At 52.6% G+C, this 16,019-nt stretch overlaps 1 protein-coding gene across 1 annotated transcript in view; it reads right to left on the minus strand.

Annotated features, from left to right (window-relative positions):
• Window positions 1-705: 705 nt before the first annotated feature.
• PHGDH (phosphoglycerate dehydrogenase) overlaps window positions 706-16,019 on the minus strand; it is a 29,551-nt gene continuing 14,237 nt past the window's right edge. Inside the window, exons 6-12 of the mRNA XM_003793809.2 lie at window positions 11,419-11,551; window positions 10,973-11,121; window positions 8,977-9,129; window positions 4,438-4,570; window positions 3,117-3,247; window positions 2,110-2,335; window positions 706-966 (exon numbers count right to left, since the gene is read on the minus strand). Of these exons, the coding sequence (XP_003793857.1) occupies window positions 812-966; window positions 2,110-2,335; window positions 3,117-3,247; window positions 4,438-4,570; window positions 8,977-9,129; window positions 10,973-11,121; window positions 11,419-11,551 (1,080 nt within the window). The 3' untranslated portion in view covers window positions 706-811. The remainder of the gene's footprint in view (window positions 967-2,109; window positions 2,336-3,116; window positions 3,248-4,437; window positions 4,571-8,976; window positions 9,130-10,972; window positions 11,122-11,418; window positions 11,552-16,019) is intronic.

A 16,019-nucleotide genomic window follows, 5' to 3' on the forward strand; every position in this document is an offset into this window, starting at 1 on the left:
GCCTCAAGTGATCCCCCACCTTGGCATCTCAAAGTGCTAGGATTACAGCCACAAGCCATGGTACCCAGCCAAGAAAGTTATCTTTAAAAAAAAAAGTAACAAACTGTCCACCTCACACCTGGTGAAACTGTCACATACTCTCATGCCCCAGCTTTACATATGTTCTTCCCCTTATGAAATCCTTCCAAATATCTCCAAGACACCAACATCCTCAGCTCAAATTACTTCTTCCTCTGGACTCAAGAGGTCTCCTGTATACCTCTGTGGTCATAGTGCTCACTGCTTCCAGTGACCTCTGTATGTTCTGTTCCTCTCACCCAGAGACTCCTATGGGACAGGGGTCAGGTTTGAACTCTTTTCTTAAAGGAAAGTGTCCAGCCCAGTGCTTAGGACGTACTGCTGTGCGTGTTGGTGGAATTTTTACTTGTTAATATGCATGCCTATCACAGGTGGAAGAGATCTGAAATACCGGAGAATTCTGAAATATATTGAGCTTTGTTCCTATAAAAATGCCTCTGAATAACCTTACAGACAGGGGCAGGTCATCTTCCAGGCACTCAAACCTGTGCCTAGCTCATCCCAGTCTCCCCCCCACACCCCATCTTGTACCCAGCTGTGCATGGATGCCCTCTGGTGGTGCTTCTGGATAATGACGACAGAGGCCACGGGAGCAGGTGGGAGGCTCTTTACTAGACTGTTGCAGCAGCACCAGAGGCCAGCATCCAGCCCCGGGAATGTGCGTCTCCTCTCCCCATGGACCAGTGGGGAGCTTTCTTCAGAGAAGCCCAAGGTGTGGACCACTGAGCCCAGGTTAGAAGTGGAACTGGAAGGCCTCGGTCACATGTTGCTTCCATGCCTGCAGGCTGGGCAGCAAGGACGAGATGCCCATGACGTGCCAGGCCTCTCCATCCGAGGCCACCGAGGTCTGGTAGGTCAGCAGCTGCACACCTGCCTCTGCCAGGAGGCCTGGAAGTGGGAGAAAGCCTGCTTGGCATAAGGCACGAGGGTTTAGGGGGGAGAGGAGGAGCAAGGGACTTGGAGCAGAGTCCCAGGCCTTGGGCCTCTGTGATCAAACTTTTGTTTTTTTTTTTCACCCTGTCACCCTGGGAAGAGTGCCATGGCATCATCATAGCTCACAGCATCCTAAACTCTTGGCCTCAAGCAACTCTCCTGCCTCAGCCTCCAGAGTAGCTGGGACTACAGGCGCACACCACAATGCCTGGCTAGTTTTTCTATTTTTAGTAGAGACAGGGTCTCGCTCTTGCTCACGCTGGACTTGAACTCCTGAACTCAGGCAACCCACCCGCCTCAGCCTCCCAGAGTGCTGGGATTATAGGAGTGAGCCACCATGCTTGACCTCTGTGATCAGATTTGTAATGGGGGGGATGACATTCTAGAATCACAGGCCTGAGACAGAAGGAACAACAGACTCCTTCCCAGCTCCTATCAACATTCCAGAGGCTCTTTAACACCCTGACCTCAGGGAGGGCAGGGAAGGGACAATCTAGCCACTAAGTGCTGGAGCTCTTGCCTTGCTGACTGCCAGTGTTATCCAGGCCAAAGGCCAGAGAGGGGAGCAGGGAAGTTACTCTGGGTGTCCAGCAAAGATGGTGAAATTAGGCCCTTTGGGGTTTGGGGACACTACACACCCTCTGCCAGACCTGGATGTGCTCCAAAACTCCCAGCAACCCATGACCGAGAGGCCTGGAGCAGGCCCAACATACCCACGACCCCTGGAGGAGAGGCCTTCACAGGCCTTACTGTAGCCACTAGGGCCTGCAGGCAGGAGAAGGAATTGCACCCAACGGCGCTGAGCTCCTGACATGTGGCTGGCGCTGAGCTCATGACATGTGGCTGGTCCAAACAGTGTGTGTAAGGCAGCGAGCTGGGGACCCACAGCCCCACCAGCTCCCACACCTGCCACACTGCTCTGTGACCTTGGATAAAGCACTCGCCTTCTGAACTCAATATTCAACACCTGAACATTCTGGAAACTATCATGACAGACCCTTGGTATGGCACAGATCTAGAGATGCCTGAGGCATGAGGAGGGGCTGAAGGCAGAAGGTAAACAGGACCCAACCCCAGGGCAGACGCCACCCTTCTCACCCATCACCGTAGGCAGCACTGCGGGGTTGGAGGGTGGGGCTCGGAACACCAGCAGGGGCAGGCCCCTGCACAGAGGCACTTCTGGCCTGAAGGCAGCTCCATTGAGCATCTGCAGCACAGGCGTGGTGCCCTGCACTGAGCCCACAGCCAGGTAGGGGGCACCTGCCAGGGCCACGGTCAGGGTCAGGCATTCCCCTGGGGCGGCAGGGCTGTGGGAGGTAGAGACCTGCAGGGAGAAGCAGAGTGACGGTTATTCCTCCCCACTGCACCACACGCATGCCCTCTCTCAGCCTGATCACTGGTACGCTGGGCTCCAGCCTAAGGCATGTGTTCAGCAATTCAGGGCCTGAAGGGAAAGGCCAATGGGCCCATCCCTGTGTCCCTGAGTATCAGCCTCCTGGGACAGCCGGTGACTCCCTAATGGGAAGGCACGGTGAGACCTGCCAAGCACAAGGAAAGGCAGGAGGGAGGCAGGGCAGAAGACGCAGCCCCTGGCTGGCATCCACTGGGCCCTCTGGCTCCTACACACAGCTCCCTGCACACAATCAGAGGCCTGCCTGGGCTTGCTCCCTCCAGCTCCCACTGGCTGAGAACAGACTTAAAACTTAACAGGGATCCAGAGGGGAAGGTGCCAACAAGAGCTGTGAGCGGCAGCAGAGGAGTGTGGCCTGCTCCCAGGGTCTGCATGCTAACCAAGAAACCAGATGCTATGGCCTGAGGAGCATGGAACACAGACCCAGGTTGTGACAGTCGCACACTAGCTGGTCAACTACCTCAGCTGCGGAGCAGCTCACACCCAAAGCATGTTTGTGAGTTCTAGTTCACTCCGCAGCACTCAGAGACAAGCAGCATCTCCATTTTGCAGAAGGAGAGACTGAAGCTACCTCTCCCGGGTGGCAGGGCCGAGGGCAGGACTTACACCCAGGACTCCACTCAATGAGCAGGGCGTTGGAGGGTTCTGGACAGTGGGAGAAGAGCAGTGCCTGCAGGCAGGGGCGGGGACACACCTTGAGGCCAGCCTCTTTCACCAGCAGATTGGCATTCACCAAGTTCACATCCACCTGCTTGGAAGACCCTTTCAGGAGGCCAACGATGACCGCAGGGCTTAGGCAGCTCCCAGCATTGCCCAGGGACGCTCCTGGAGACAAACAGAAGCTATACGGTTTGCTGAGCACCACAGGAAGGGACAGGGGCCACTGGCACCCAGCTCTGGGCTACGGGCTCCTCTCTGCTGGTGTACCCCCAACCAGCCTGGCCCTGGCAGTCCAACTTAATCTCAGGGGGCTCAGAGGGAGACAAAATTCTTGCCCAAGCCAGAAAACCCTAGTTACTTTAGCCACCCTGAGAAGCTTCTCTCTTGTCCTCAGCCCATCTCCACTCCCTGCTCCATGCTGCCCTCAGCTTAGCTACAAGGTCAGCTTGTCATTCTCCCAGGGGACACTGGGAAAATCCCTGCTCCCACCCCTACCTGGAGCTCAGACCCCCACCAGCCCCAGGAAACGACAGAAGAAAGGAGCATCCACTGCCCAGTTCCCGGCCTTGTATCCTCTGGGGCCTGTGGGGGCCAAAGGCCCTGCACTCCCTGGCACTGCTGATGCTGCTCCCCCCCCCCCGCAGTCTCTGCCCAGTGTGAGATACCCCATGGTCAGTGGGGAGGAGAAAAGCTCCACCAGGGAGGGTTACGGGAACCAGAGCCCTCCTTGGTCACTCGACCACATCTGCATAGTGCTGGCTCCACGACAGAGGCAGCCAGAGCCTGCTCGGCCGCCCAGAGGGGTGGACCACGGGCACTGCCGTCATCCCCACTCCTTGTCCAAGCACACCCAAGGACAACCAGACTGCCCGAGAGCCCACCCGCGTGTGTCACACAGAGCACAGGCTGTCCCCACCACCTCAGGGAACTCGTGCACCCCCTAATGCAGACAAGTGAGGAGGCCAAGGTTCCAGATAGGGAAAGTCACACGGCAGGTTAGTGATGGGGTCAAAACCAGAAATGCACATCCTGTTTAACTGGGGACTCCCTCCACCCCTCCAACCCTACCACCCCTTGCACAAAACTCTTCTCCCCTGTAGAGTCTCTATTGCACCCAAAACATGCACATCTTTAAAATACTGCATAAACACACAGTTGATGAAAATAAAATACACCCTCCTGGTGACTTTTTATGTGTCTCCCACTTTACCCACCCTCAGTAGTGGGGTGCATTCAGAGCAGGGGCCAAGTCATGTCTGAGACTCCCACTAGCTCTGTGCCTGGCAGCAGATACACTGGCAGGGGCAGAGCCCTCCTCCCTCTCCCTCCCTCCCTCTGCAGTGTCCTCAGCTCACCCTGTGTCACCACCTGGATGGTCCCTCTGGGAGATCCGGCCCAGGCTTGCATCAGTGTCCCCAGGGCTTCTGCCAGACCGATCCAGGGCTTGGTGTGTGGAGAGAAGGCACTGGTGAGGGCCTGGGCATTTACCTGGAGACAGAGGGGAGCAAGGCTGAGGTCAGAGTCAGTGCAGCTCCCACGGCAAGGGTGTGCAGCAAGACTCAGCTTCCTGTGGAGCAAAGAAGGCACAGGGCCACCCACGTTTTGGGTGCCTCGTGGGTGACCATGGCCATCGGTCCCCAATAAGAAGACAACAACTTTTTCTTACAGATGAGAGCAGTGGAGCCAGAAATGGACACACAGGGCTAGGACCCCTCAAACTGCCCCCTTCCATGAACTGTCAACCCTAGCCCCCTGCAAAAGGCTTATTTTTGCTGTGCTGGGGGAGGCTTTGGCAGTACGATAAATGTGGGTCTTTGACATAAAAACTATGAGGAGTCACAGACAACGAGCATGGCTCTCTGGGATAGCACTCCTAATTTGTCTTCATTTATACCTTTTTTTATATATTTCATAACAGAATAATTTTATTTTTATTTTTTATTTATTTATTTTCTCTATACATATACATGTGTTTATTTGGTTTCCACTCTTTGCCTTCACAAAATCAAAAAGGCTTAAAATTTAATAATAACAACAATGTTTAAGATAAGGACTACAAACAAAAACCTCGTAAAGAATGAACGAAGATAAATACATTCAGAAAAGAAAGCAGATGATTGCTGCAGCGAAATATTGAGCAATAATAATGATAATAATGCAAAAAAAAATAACATTCGCATTGTCAAATGCGAATGTTTTGACTCTGAGGTTCAGTATGGAGTCATCAGTTAACTTCTTTTTTTTAAGTGAGTGTTCACTTTGTCACTAAACTCTATAAACAACTATCACAAGGCCAGGCCCACGGTGGCTCACGCCTATAATCCTAGCACTCTAGGAGGTTGAGGCAGGTGGATCACTTGAGCTCAGGAGTTCAAGAAAAGCCTGATCAAGAGCAAGATCCCATCTCTACCAAAAATAGACAAATTAGCTGGGCATTTGGTGGGCGCCTGTGGTCCCAGCTACTCAGGAGGCTGAGACAGGAGGATCACTTGAGCCTAAGAGTTTGAGGTTGCTGTGAGGTATGATGCCACAGCACTGTAGCCTGGGTGACAGAGTGAGACTCTGTCTCAAGAAAAAAGAAACCAAAAAACTCCCCCAAACAAAACACAACTATCATAAAGTTTTGATGATCCTATCACACTTTAAACATCAATCCATCAGAAGTCCACTGTGAGCCCTGCTAGAAGCTGTGGGGGAAGACACCCATATACAGGGCGGCCATAAAGTTTGTGTGCAATTTACCTAAATTTATTTAACTTGCACATGAACTTTATGGCCACCCTGTATATCCTCCTGAAGTTGTAAGTCTAGGGTCTGGTTGTCTGCGTCCCCACCAGGGGCCTGATAACAGAGCCAGCTTGTTCTGTGCCAAAATTTCTGTGGTTCAAAATGGTCTTATAAAATCAGCACATTGTACCCTATAAATGCATTAATGTACACAGTTATGATTTAATAAAAAAAAAAGAGAGAGAGAGAGAAAGAAAACACGAAACAAAATGGCCTGGCTGGCTTGGTGCTGTAGCTCAGTGGTTAGGGCACCAGCCACATGCACCGGGGCTGGTGGGTTCAAACCCAGCCCAGGCCTGCCAAACAACAATGACAACTACAACAACAACAACAACAACAAAAAAAAGCCAGGCGTTGTGGTGGGCCTATAGTCCCAACTACTTGGGAAGCTGAGGCAAGAGAATCACTGAAGCCCAAGAGTTTGAGGTTGCCGTGAGCTGTGATGCCACAGCACTCTACCCAGGGCAATAGCTTGAGATTCTGTCAAAAAAAGAAAAGAAAAGAAAAGAAAAAAGCCCTGACTCTCAGTGAGGTGTTTGGTCCCTTTTATTGAGGCAACTTGTGAAGACAACCATCTAAGAAGATTGTAAGGAGAAACCCGGGGCTTGATGCAAGTCAAACAGGCAGTGGCAAAATACAATTAAAAGAAAACAGAAATGCTTCTCTGTTTTCATAAATATTATCACTGGAAGAATCACGGCGTTGGAAATGGGGCTGAAGCAGGACTTCCCACACTGAGTCCCTGCCGTGCAGGAGGTGGTGGGCGTGAGGACTTCCCGCTGCAGGGCCACTTCATCCTCTCCATGGGGACAGAGAGAAAGTAGGGAGCTGGGAAGTGGAAGAGAGAAAGCCCAGCTGCAGAGGGGACACCTGGGACTCCCTGCTCCAGCTGGCTGGGCTGAGGGCCCACCACAGGCAGAGGAAAGGAGAGCCACTTAGAGGCCCCATAGGGCAGGCTGCCTGCCTCACTTCTCTGGCCTCAATGTGGGGTCTGCAGAGCCCTGCCCTGGGGTACTGCTCATCCCCGGTCTGCCCAGGGAAGGCAAGTTCTCAGTCTTCTCTAGAAAACATGCAGGAGAACTCCAGGGAGGATTCAGGTGCTTTGGGACACTAACTTGATCCTCGTATCATTCCTAATATTATTCTTTTTTTTTTGCAGTTTTTGGCTGGGGCTGGGTTTGAATCCGCCAACTCTAGCATATGGGGCCAGAGCCCTACTTTGAGCCACAGGCATTGCCCCCTAATATAATTCTTTATCTAAAGTTAGAGAACAGAATTGAGGCCAGGTGTGATGGCCCATGCCTGTCATCTCAAGTGTCTCAGTAGGCGGAAGCAAGAAGATTGCTTGAGGCCAGGAGTTCAAGACCAACTTTAGCAATATAGTGAGACCCCATCTCTACAAAAGTTAAAAAGAAAAAATTAGTCAGGGTTGGTGGTTGCACACTCACAGTCTCAGTTACTTGGGAGTCAATATATATATAATAGACTTGAACCAAGAATGTCTTTCTTTGTAAATGGTTACTCTAAAACCATTGGCCACGTCGAATGGATAATTAAAGGTACCTCAGTTTAGTTTTTTTGATCAAGAGATTTTACCTCCTCGGTAAGATAGGGACATTTCTTGGTCTCATTTGATAGAATGTATATTAAGGAATCTCCTTCAGGCTGGGCATGGTGGCTCATGCCTGTAATTAGTATTCTGGGAGGCTGAGGTGGGTGGGATGCTTGAACTTGGGAGTTCCAGACAAGCCTGAGCAAGAGTGAGACTCTATTTCTACTAAAAATAGAAAAACTAGCAGGGTGTGGTGGTGGGCACCTGTAGTCCAGCTACTTGGTAAGGTGACACAAGAGGATTGCCTGAGCCCAAGAGTTAGAGGTTGCTGTGGCACTCAACCCCAGAGTGACAGAGTGAGACCCCATCAAAAAAAAAAAGAAAAAGAAAGAAAGAAAAGAAAAAAGAAAGGCGTCTCCTTCAGGACCAGCCCAGGATGCCGCTGGTGCCTGCTGGCAATGAGAACACGCAGTGAGGCCGCTTCCTGCTCTCCCTGCTTTGACAGAGTTAGAGAGGGCAGAGTGGCCTGGAGAGCCGGGCTACCCATCCAAAGGTGGGAGGGCAGAACAAACAGCCTGCTCTCTTCAGCCATAGCTTTGTTCTTGACAGTGAAAAATCTCCAGGCTGAGGGCCAGCAGGGGCCCAGGAGCCCCCACCCCCATGTGCTACTGTTTTAGAGTACCGCATAAATGCTCCGGGTCCAGCCATGCAAGCTTCAGAGAAGCTCCAGCCATGTTTCTTGCCCTCAGAGACAAAAGTAGAAAGAGAGAAACGCGTGGAACATTAACAACAACAGAGAATGTGGTTGATTAACCCAAGAAATGAGAGGGAGCTGGAAAGGCCAAGCGGGTATCTCGAAGCAGGTCCTGAGCCCGTCCTCAGTCACCTCTGTGTCCCTGCCAGGCTATGACAGTGTCTAGTGCCTACTGGATGTCCAAAGGAGAAAAGAGTCAGGACTTGACACAGATGTCAGGCTAAGCTCAGAGGAGACGCACACGCCGGGAAAGGCCCAAGGGGAGAGAGAACACATCAAGGACGAGATGTGGGGATGTTGTGCCCTGACTGGGGAGGGTAGGGGGCCAGCTGGCCAGGAGGGTTCATGCTGCACTTGCAGGGCCTGAGATCCCTGGCAGAAAGGGTGCTCCGGGGAGTTTATAGGGTGCAAACGCCCCATGGGGGCTATCTCCATAGGCTGGCCCCCACCATACTCCCACGAATGCACCCAGCTGTCGTCCAGGCAACGCTCCCTAACCCCCAATGCCTGGGGAACAAAGGAGCCTTTCTCTAGAGACTGAGCCCTGGGAAGGGCCACAATCTCTGCAGCGAGACTACAGGATAACAGAACTCAGCCGGGCTGTGCTGCCAAGGCCTCAGCTATCAAGGCTGGAGACAGGCGGCTCCCACTCACCTCCTCCCAGATGTGCTGACTGAAGCAGAGTCCCTTATCTTCAGCTCCCAGGGCCAAATCCTTTCACCCACCACAGTCACCATTCCCCATAACTCTCCCTCCCCTCCCTCCAAACTCGGCCCCATGGCCCCATGTGGTGATACTTACAACCCCCGCTAGAGATCTCCCTTTCACCATGTCCACAAACTGGATGGCAATTTCCTCCCCACAGCGGCTCTGGGCCTCCTTGGTGCTGGCTCCCAAGTGGGGACAGCTGATGACATTCTCATGGTCCACCAAGGCTCGGTCTCGTGGTGGTTCCTGTGAAGGAAGAGACACTTCTAGGTCAGTGGCTATGAGCTGACCAGACCCTCTCGAGCCGTCCCAGGCCATAAGGGAAGCTGGAGGGAAGATGGGCAGGGGCCTTGCCACCTTCTGCTTCTGTTTTGCCAGTGGCTCCTGGCTTGGTAACCAGCCTCCTTGTGAACCTTCCATCACAGCAGAGTGAACGGGTCAGCAACTGTGGACCAGCCTCAAATCTCACCTCCTCCACTTACCACCTAGCTGCCTTGGGGCAAACTTCACTCACTCTCAGCCTCAGTTTCTTCATCTATGAAATGGATCAGTATTATCTCCCTTGAAACATTACTGTGGGGATTATGTACCTTTAACATAGGAAGTTGTTGCCACTGGCTGTTCCCCAAGTCTACCCCTGCATTCTGGCTATGGGCTGCAGTGTGTCATGATGGGCTCTAAGCATGCATGCTGCCCCTGGCGGGCACCCAACACAGACATGTGTGATTTGCTCTCATGGGACAGGCTGCCGAACTCCATCCCACCTCCAGTGTCCCTTCAAGCCCTCGGCAAGCAGAAGATTGCCCTAGGGCCGCGGTTCTCAACCTGCCCAGAGTTACTGCATCTCAACCCATAGGAACTGTATTAAAGGGCTGTGGCATTAGGAAAGTTGAGAACCACTGCCCTAGGGAATGTCAGCTGGGCGTCTTCTCTTCTGTCCAACCCCCCCAGGGCGCAGTTGGTCCCATTGAATTTTGACCATGTAACCCTGTGAGTCCCGGCCACATAGGGCAAGTTTTACAAGGATGTGGAGGAGAGGAGAAGGTGCTGTGTCAGGGAGGGTGGTGACATGCAGAAGGCCAAGGCTTGTCCTGCTTTTGAGGAGCTTATGATCTAGCCAAGAAAATGACCTAGAGTACAAACTGAAATGCACCATGTGCCCCAAGCTGGAAATAGACCATTCATGCCACAAGGGCTCAGAGAGGGCCAGTCACTTGCCAAGGCCATCCAGAATCCAGGCTCCTTCCGCTGCATCACAGGAGGCCTGATGCCGGGGGTGGGACTCTGAGGAGAGGGGCCACTGTACTGCACAGAAGCGCACTCTTCCCCCAGGTCTGGTGGGAGCTGGGCCGCTCCCACTCTCTGCCAGTACTCTCAGGCTTCTGTCCCTCCCCAGGAAGAGAAGGAGGGAAGGGGATGTCAGTAGACACTGGGAGGAACATTTCCTTGGCCTTGGGATTGCACTTCCATCAGGGACCTCTCTCCCTACCTCGAATCCTCAACCTTAAAACTCATCTGCACCTCTGTCTTTATCAATATGGCAGCAGTCTGAATGGGCTGTGACCAGGAATTAGGTGCCCATTAAAACCCGAGCTTCGGGCTCAGCGCCTATAGCTCAACTGGCTAAGGCACCAGCCACGTACACCTAAGGTGGCGGGTTCGAATCCCCAGCCCGGACCCGCCAAACAACAATGACGGCTGGAACCAAAAAATAGCCGGGCATTGTGGCGGGCGCCTGTGGTCCCAGCTACTTGGGAGGCGGAGGCAGGAGACTCGCTTGAGCCCAGGAGTTGGAGGTTGCTGTGAGCTGTAATGCCACGGCACTCTACCCAGGGGGAACAGCTTGAGGCTCTGTCTCAAAAAAAAAAAAAACCCGAGCTTCGCAGAAGGCAACACAGATGGAGAGCGCCTCTGTACCAAGCTCTTCAAGGGCTCCTCAAACCACACGTGTGATTTCATGGCAACATAACTGTCGCCTGCTCACCGTGGACACTGGTGGCAGTAGGTTAAAGGCCTTCTATAAACGCCAGGCTCGGCCCCTCTCCTCATCTCTCCTCTCCACCCAACACCAAGGCTGAATGACACTCACTTCCGTGAACACGTCCAGCGCGGCTCCAGCACACTGACCAGACTGCAGAGCCCGGAGCAGGGCGCCTTCATCCACAATCCCGCCGCGGGCACAGTTCACCACGCGCACCCCCTTCTTGCACTGAGCAAAGGTGCTGTCGTTCAACAAGCCTGGAAGAAAGTGAAGACTCTGCTTGACCCCAGCCAGCCAGGGCCTGCCCTTCCTGCACAGCCTCTCTGTGCCCCTGCTTCCCTCTCGGATGCTCTGGGTCTGGTGAGATGCAGTTTAGAACACCCTAACACCTTTAGCCATATTATCATTTCGTGTGGGGGGCATCTATCAAAGCACCGTGCCCTGCAGGACCCAGGGTGCCCCTGCCTACCAGTGTCTGCAGAAGGTCCAGACTGAGGGCCACAGTCACTCGTCCTGGCTTCTGTGACCGACACTAATGCCGGGGACACACCTACCTGTTGTGGAAGGCAGGAGAGGCGTGTGCACAGTGATGAAATCACAGAGAGGCCAGATGTCCTCCAGTGGCAGCTGCTGAACACCGAAGGAGGCCGAGGCCTCTGGAGAAATGATGGGGTCATACCCTACAGTCTGGTCAGAAGCCAGAGAGAGAGAGGATGTGGCATTATTAATCACTAATACTGGATGTTAGTTCTATGTATCCATAACAACAAACCATCAAGCATAATTTAATTCTCCGCTTTAATTCCCAAGACAAATTAAGTCTGGTGCTATTCTCTGTCTGCTTTAGAGCCACAGAAAGCTGGGCTCCCTCAACCGGGAGGGGGCACGGCCAGAGCTCCAGGGGAGGTCTCCCCACATTCTAACCCCCCCACATACACGCACAAGCACCTCATGTGTGGCTAGACATGGGAGCAGTGACATGTCACAGGGCACAGCCTAGAGAAAGAAGAGATGGTGGATGAAGCTGGGGAGAGGGGGGCATAGGTCTGGGAAATGGGCAGATGGACCGCGTGTTTCCACAGGGAGAGCAGAAGTGAGGCGAGAGGAGAGGGGCAGAGGAGGAGAGTGATGGTCAGGAGACCTGGGCCTGCGTCTCGTCTCAGTGACGGGCAGCTGTGTGCACAGGCACAAGTCATCCCCCTCTGGACCTGGACTGATGGATGCGTTCATTCATCCCTACTCTAACCTTCCATAATGCAACAGTATTTGAAGAGGAATTACCCTAAACCCTGAGAGGGCAATGTTCAGAGCTGGCTCAGGATTAAACAAAAACAAACAGAAAGAACTTAACAGCACACAAGGCTTTAAGAGTGCTTCTCTCTGAGTGGTGGAATAATTTTCCTCCTTTGCATTTTCCCATGCTTTTTACATTCTCTACTATACAGTTCATGAATTATTTCTGAATTAGATAAACATAAAAGCTACTTTAAAACATAATGGAGAGAAGGACTCTGTTTCAAAGTCAGTACTTCTAGGGAAGAAACTGAAAATGGTTACAAGGCAAAGCTTCTGGATCATGCTTTGCATCTTTAACCTGGTTAAACAAGGAATCCAAGGGGCCCTTCTCCCCTAGTTGGGGGTTTGGGGGGAAAGATGCCCCCATCTGCCACAGCCTATAAGGACCCCTGGCTCACAGCACCAAAGGGTCCATTCAGACATGGCCACCTCCTGGGATATACCCTGCTCATGCATCATGGGAAGAAGCAAGTGTCCCAAGGGGAGGCCAGAGTGCTGCCCTTGTTTTCACCAGTCTCCTTTGTCCACTGGCTCTGAGGCCAGTGGGAACAATGGGCTGTTCATCTCTGATCCCAATGTATTTCTTCTCACGTGGCGCAGGGAGGAAGGGCACAGCAAGAGAGACCAGAGCCTGACTGGGTGAGTTCACAGAGCGTGGTCGCTGGACAGGAGAAAGGGCTGACAGTCTGTGTCCCCCCCAGTCCCCTTGGGCAGGTGGCCAGGGCTGGGAGCAGGTGAGCACCTCCCTGGGCGTCAGTGAGGCACCAACCTGCTCCTTTCTTTCACAGACAATGTAATGTGTCTGTAGACAACTGCTGGGAAAGCCCCTGTCCTTACTCTTCATTAGGGTGAGTCAGGGCAGAAGGAGCTGAACTCAGCTAGGAGCTGGGGTTCTTACAGCCAGGAGACCACGCAGGGTAGGTGGAAAGTGTGACATCAGGCCCAGATGACAAGGACGTCCCTGGAGGGGTACTGATGTGTCCTAGAAAGACTCAGGCGCCTTGATCTGCAGAAGTTGGAGTACCTCTGGGCTCACACCATTCAAAGACCAGTGTAGGGATTCCCCCATCCAGGTCCCAGGACAGACTCCCAGCGCTGAGGCAACAGAGACCTAGCTTTCTGAGCAGTAGTCTGGAGTGCCTCCTGGCTGGTGCTGTGGGAGGCAGCCCTGGGAGGATGACACCCCAGTTTCAGGGCCCTGCTGGCTCAGCAGAGCACACAAGTGAGCAAGGAGGCCTTCATGTTAGGGGGACACCAATAAAGAACCCCACTGTCACGCCTGTGTCCCAGCCCTGCCAAGTTTTCTGGCTTAGCAGCAGAACTCTCCCTTTTTCTGCAGTAAAATCTTAAACAGAAACCCAGTGTAAAAATAGATCAATCCAAAGCTGCAGAGGTGAAGGCCCAAAGTCCTACCATCTGCTGTCTGCGTGGGCCCCTCCTCACTCCCACCCAGAACCTGAGGCTCTGAGAAAAGTGAAAATTCACACTGGACTGGGGCAGTATGAATTCCAGGTGCCAGACTGAGATAGATGCCGCCTGTCCTGGCCAACGTCTGCCCCTGGAACAGCCAAGCACAGTGAGAAGGCTCAGGGACCATTACCAGTCACGATCATCATTATGGATCATGAATGAAACAGTGGCCCTTTGCCCACACAGGGCAAAGAGCAGCCGACGGGAAGTCAGGGTGAGGACCTTTCTGGGCCTCACTTACCTTATCTGTAAACCTGAGATAATAATATTGACCCGCAGGTCCTTGGGAGCAAAGGAACTGACACAGTAGACCTCAGTAAACATTAGCTGGACCTGAAAGAATCCGTGACAACCGGTGCTTTGGGTTCAATGTCCATCCTTTTGAACTAAAGTCAGATTCATCTCAACCCTGGCTGCAAACAAACTGTTAAGAGATGCTGGTCTGCTCCCTCATGGAAAATCTTGATAAGAAAGCACAAAGCTCGGCTCCTGACTGGCTTGGGCCTGTTAACACATTCTAGGGAACAGGCCGGCATGGATGGTGGTGTCCCTAAGGTTACAAGCTGGTGTTCAGTGACACTATTAAGGAAAAGTCTCCCACAGGGGAGCAGTACAGATTGAACACAAGGCCTGCATGACTCAGGCCACCAGCAGGCCGCACTGCAGTAAGAGACATCATCTCCCCTGCCCTGGAAGCCATATTCCTTTTAATGCTGCCAAAAGTCACATCACCTTTTCTGTCTCCCATGCTGCTATTAATCAGATCATTCTGCTGTCAACCAAGGCCCTCCTCCGCGAGAAAAGTTTTTGACAAATGTTTCTACATTCAAAATCTATCAAGTTGCTTCTGGCCCCATGTGTTCTAGTTAGATTTCCTGTAGGGTGCCCAGGCTTGCTGGCCTTCCTCTATCTTTTCAGTCCTGGTTCTGTGTTCTTGAGTATTAACTATCTCACTCTGGGAAGCCGAGGAGAGTGGACTACCTGAGCTCAGGAGTTCAAGACCAGTCAGAGCAACAGCAAGATCCCATCTCTACTAAAAATATAAAAACTAGCCAGGCATTGTGGTGGATGCTTGTAGTCCCAGCTACTTGGGAGGCTAAGGCAGGAGGACTGCTTGAGCCCAGGAGTTTGAGGTTGCTGTGAGTGAGGCTAAGGCCATGGTACTCTAGCCTGGGCAAGAGAGTAAGACTCTGTCTCAAAAAAAAAAAAAAAAAAAAAAGATTTCAAAGACAGAAGAGAGCTCATTTGCAGTAGCTGTATTTAATAAGCACTGATCACTATTTCCCATCTCACGTGTATGAGACATCTCTTTCATAATTTGTTCAAGACTTTTCCTTTCCCTTTAAAAAATCTAGCTCTCCACAAGTGCTGGAACATTGCAGAAGCTTGGATGATGCAGGTTGGTGATCTCTCTGCCCTGAGACAAAATTCATCTGGACCCCAAAATGTGGCAGGGCACAAGGCCAAGTGAAGCAGCTGAGCAAGGGGGGCCAGGCCACTTGGACCCCCCAAAACGATGAGTCCAGGCAGCTCTGGAGGGGCAAGCATGTGGGCAGACATTTGAAGAGCCACAGTGAACACTGAGATGAGCAGGCTCCAGGTGTCTGTCTGAGCCACACACATGCCCGGGAGGTGCCAGCCACTTCCTGATGCCCCACGTGCCCCTATATCCCTGGATGCAGCCAGGAGCAGTGGCTGAGAGGCAAGTGGTGCCAGATGAACAGACAAATTTACCTAGCACCTCGATTATTCAGGACAAAGTGGGCTTGTGTCTGGTTTAAGTCACTGCCACAGTCTCCTTGGAAATGAGTGTTCCCTGATCCAGAGAAGTTTGCTATGTGGCAGCAGCACAGGTAGGAAATGCCCAGGGACAGAGGACACAGGAAAGGAGAGCACTGGGGAAGGGGGCCATAGGGGAGGGGATCCCTGGGGAAGGGGGCCACAGAGAGGGAGGGTGGGAGCCATGGATGGCCACTGGCCTGGAGCCCACCTTCCAGTTACTGCTTCATCAGTGAAATGCTCACCAAGTTGGGCACATGAGCTGTTAGTGTTGCTTAACCCTAAGTCCTGCTTTTAGAAGATCAGAATTCTCCATGGGCTAAGCCTTGACTTTGAGCCCTTACAAAAAAGGAAGAAGGAGAAAGTGCTCTGGGGTCTTCTGGCCACCTACTACCCCTGCACAGAGCGGGGCAGGGCTGTGGCTTGTTTTCACAGGGCTCCCACTGGGCCACATGTTGCTCTCAAGGGACCTAGAGGAATACAGCTGGTACCCCTCAGAGCTGAGGTTTAGGACAGACAGCCGACTCACTAAAATCAATGAGATGGGGGTGGGGGCAGGAGGAAGAGGAAGATGTCCACTGTGTACAAGAGGACGCCCATCTGGGTCTCA

This window comes from Otolemur garnettii, unplaced genomic scaffold (assembly GCF_000181295.1).
Source record: "Otolemur garnettii isolate 467f Iridium unplaced genomic scaffold, OtoGar3 scaffold00073, whole genome shotgun sequence".
In the NCBI taxonomy this organism is placed as follows: Eukaryota; Metazoa; Chordata; class Mammalia; order Primates; family Galagidae; genus Otolemur; species Otolemur garnettii.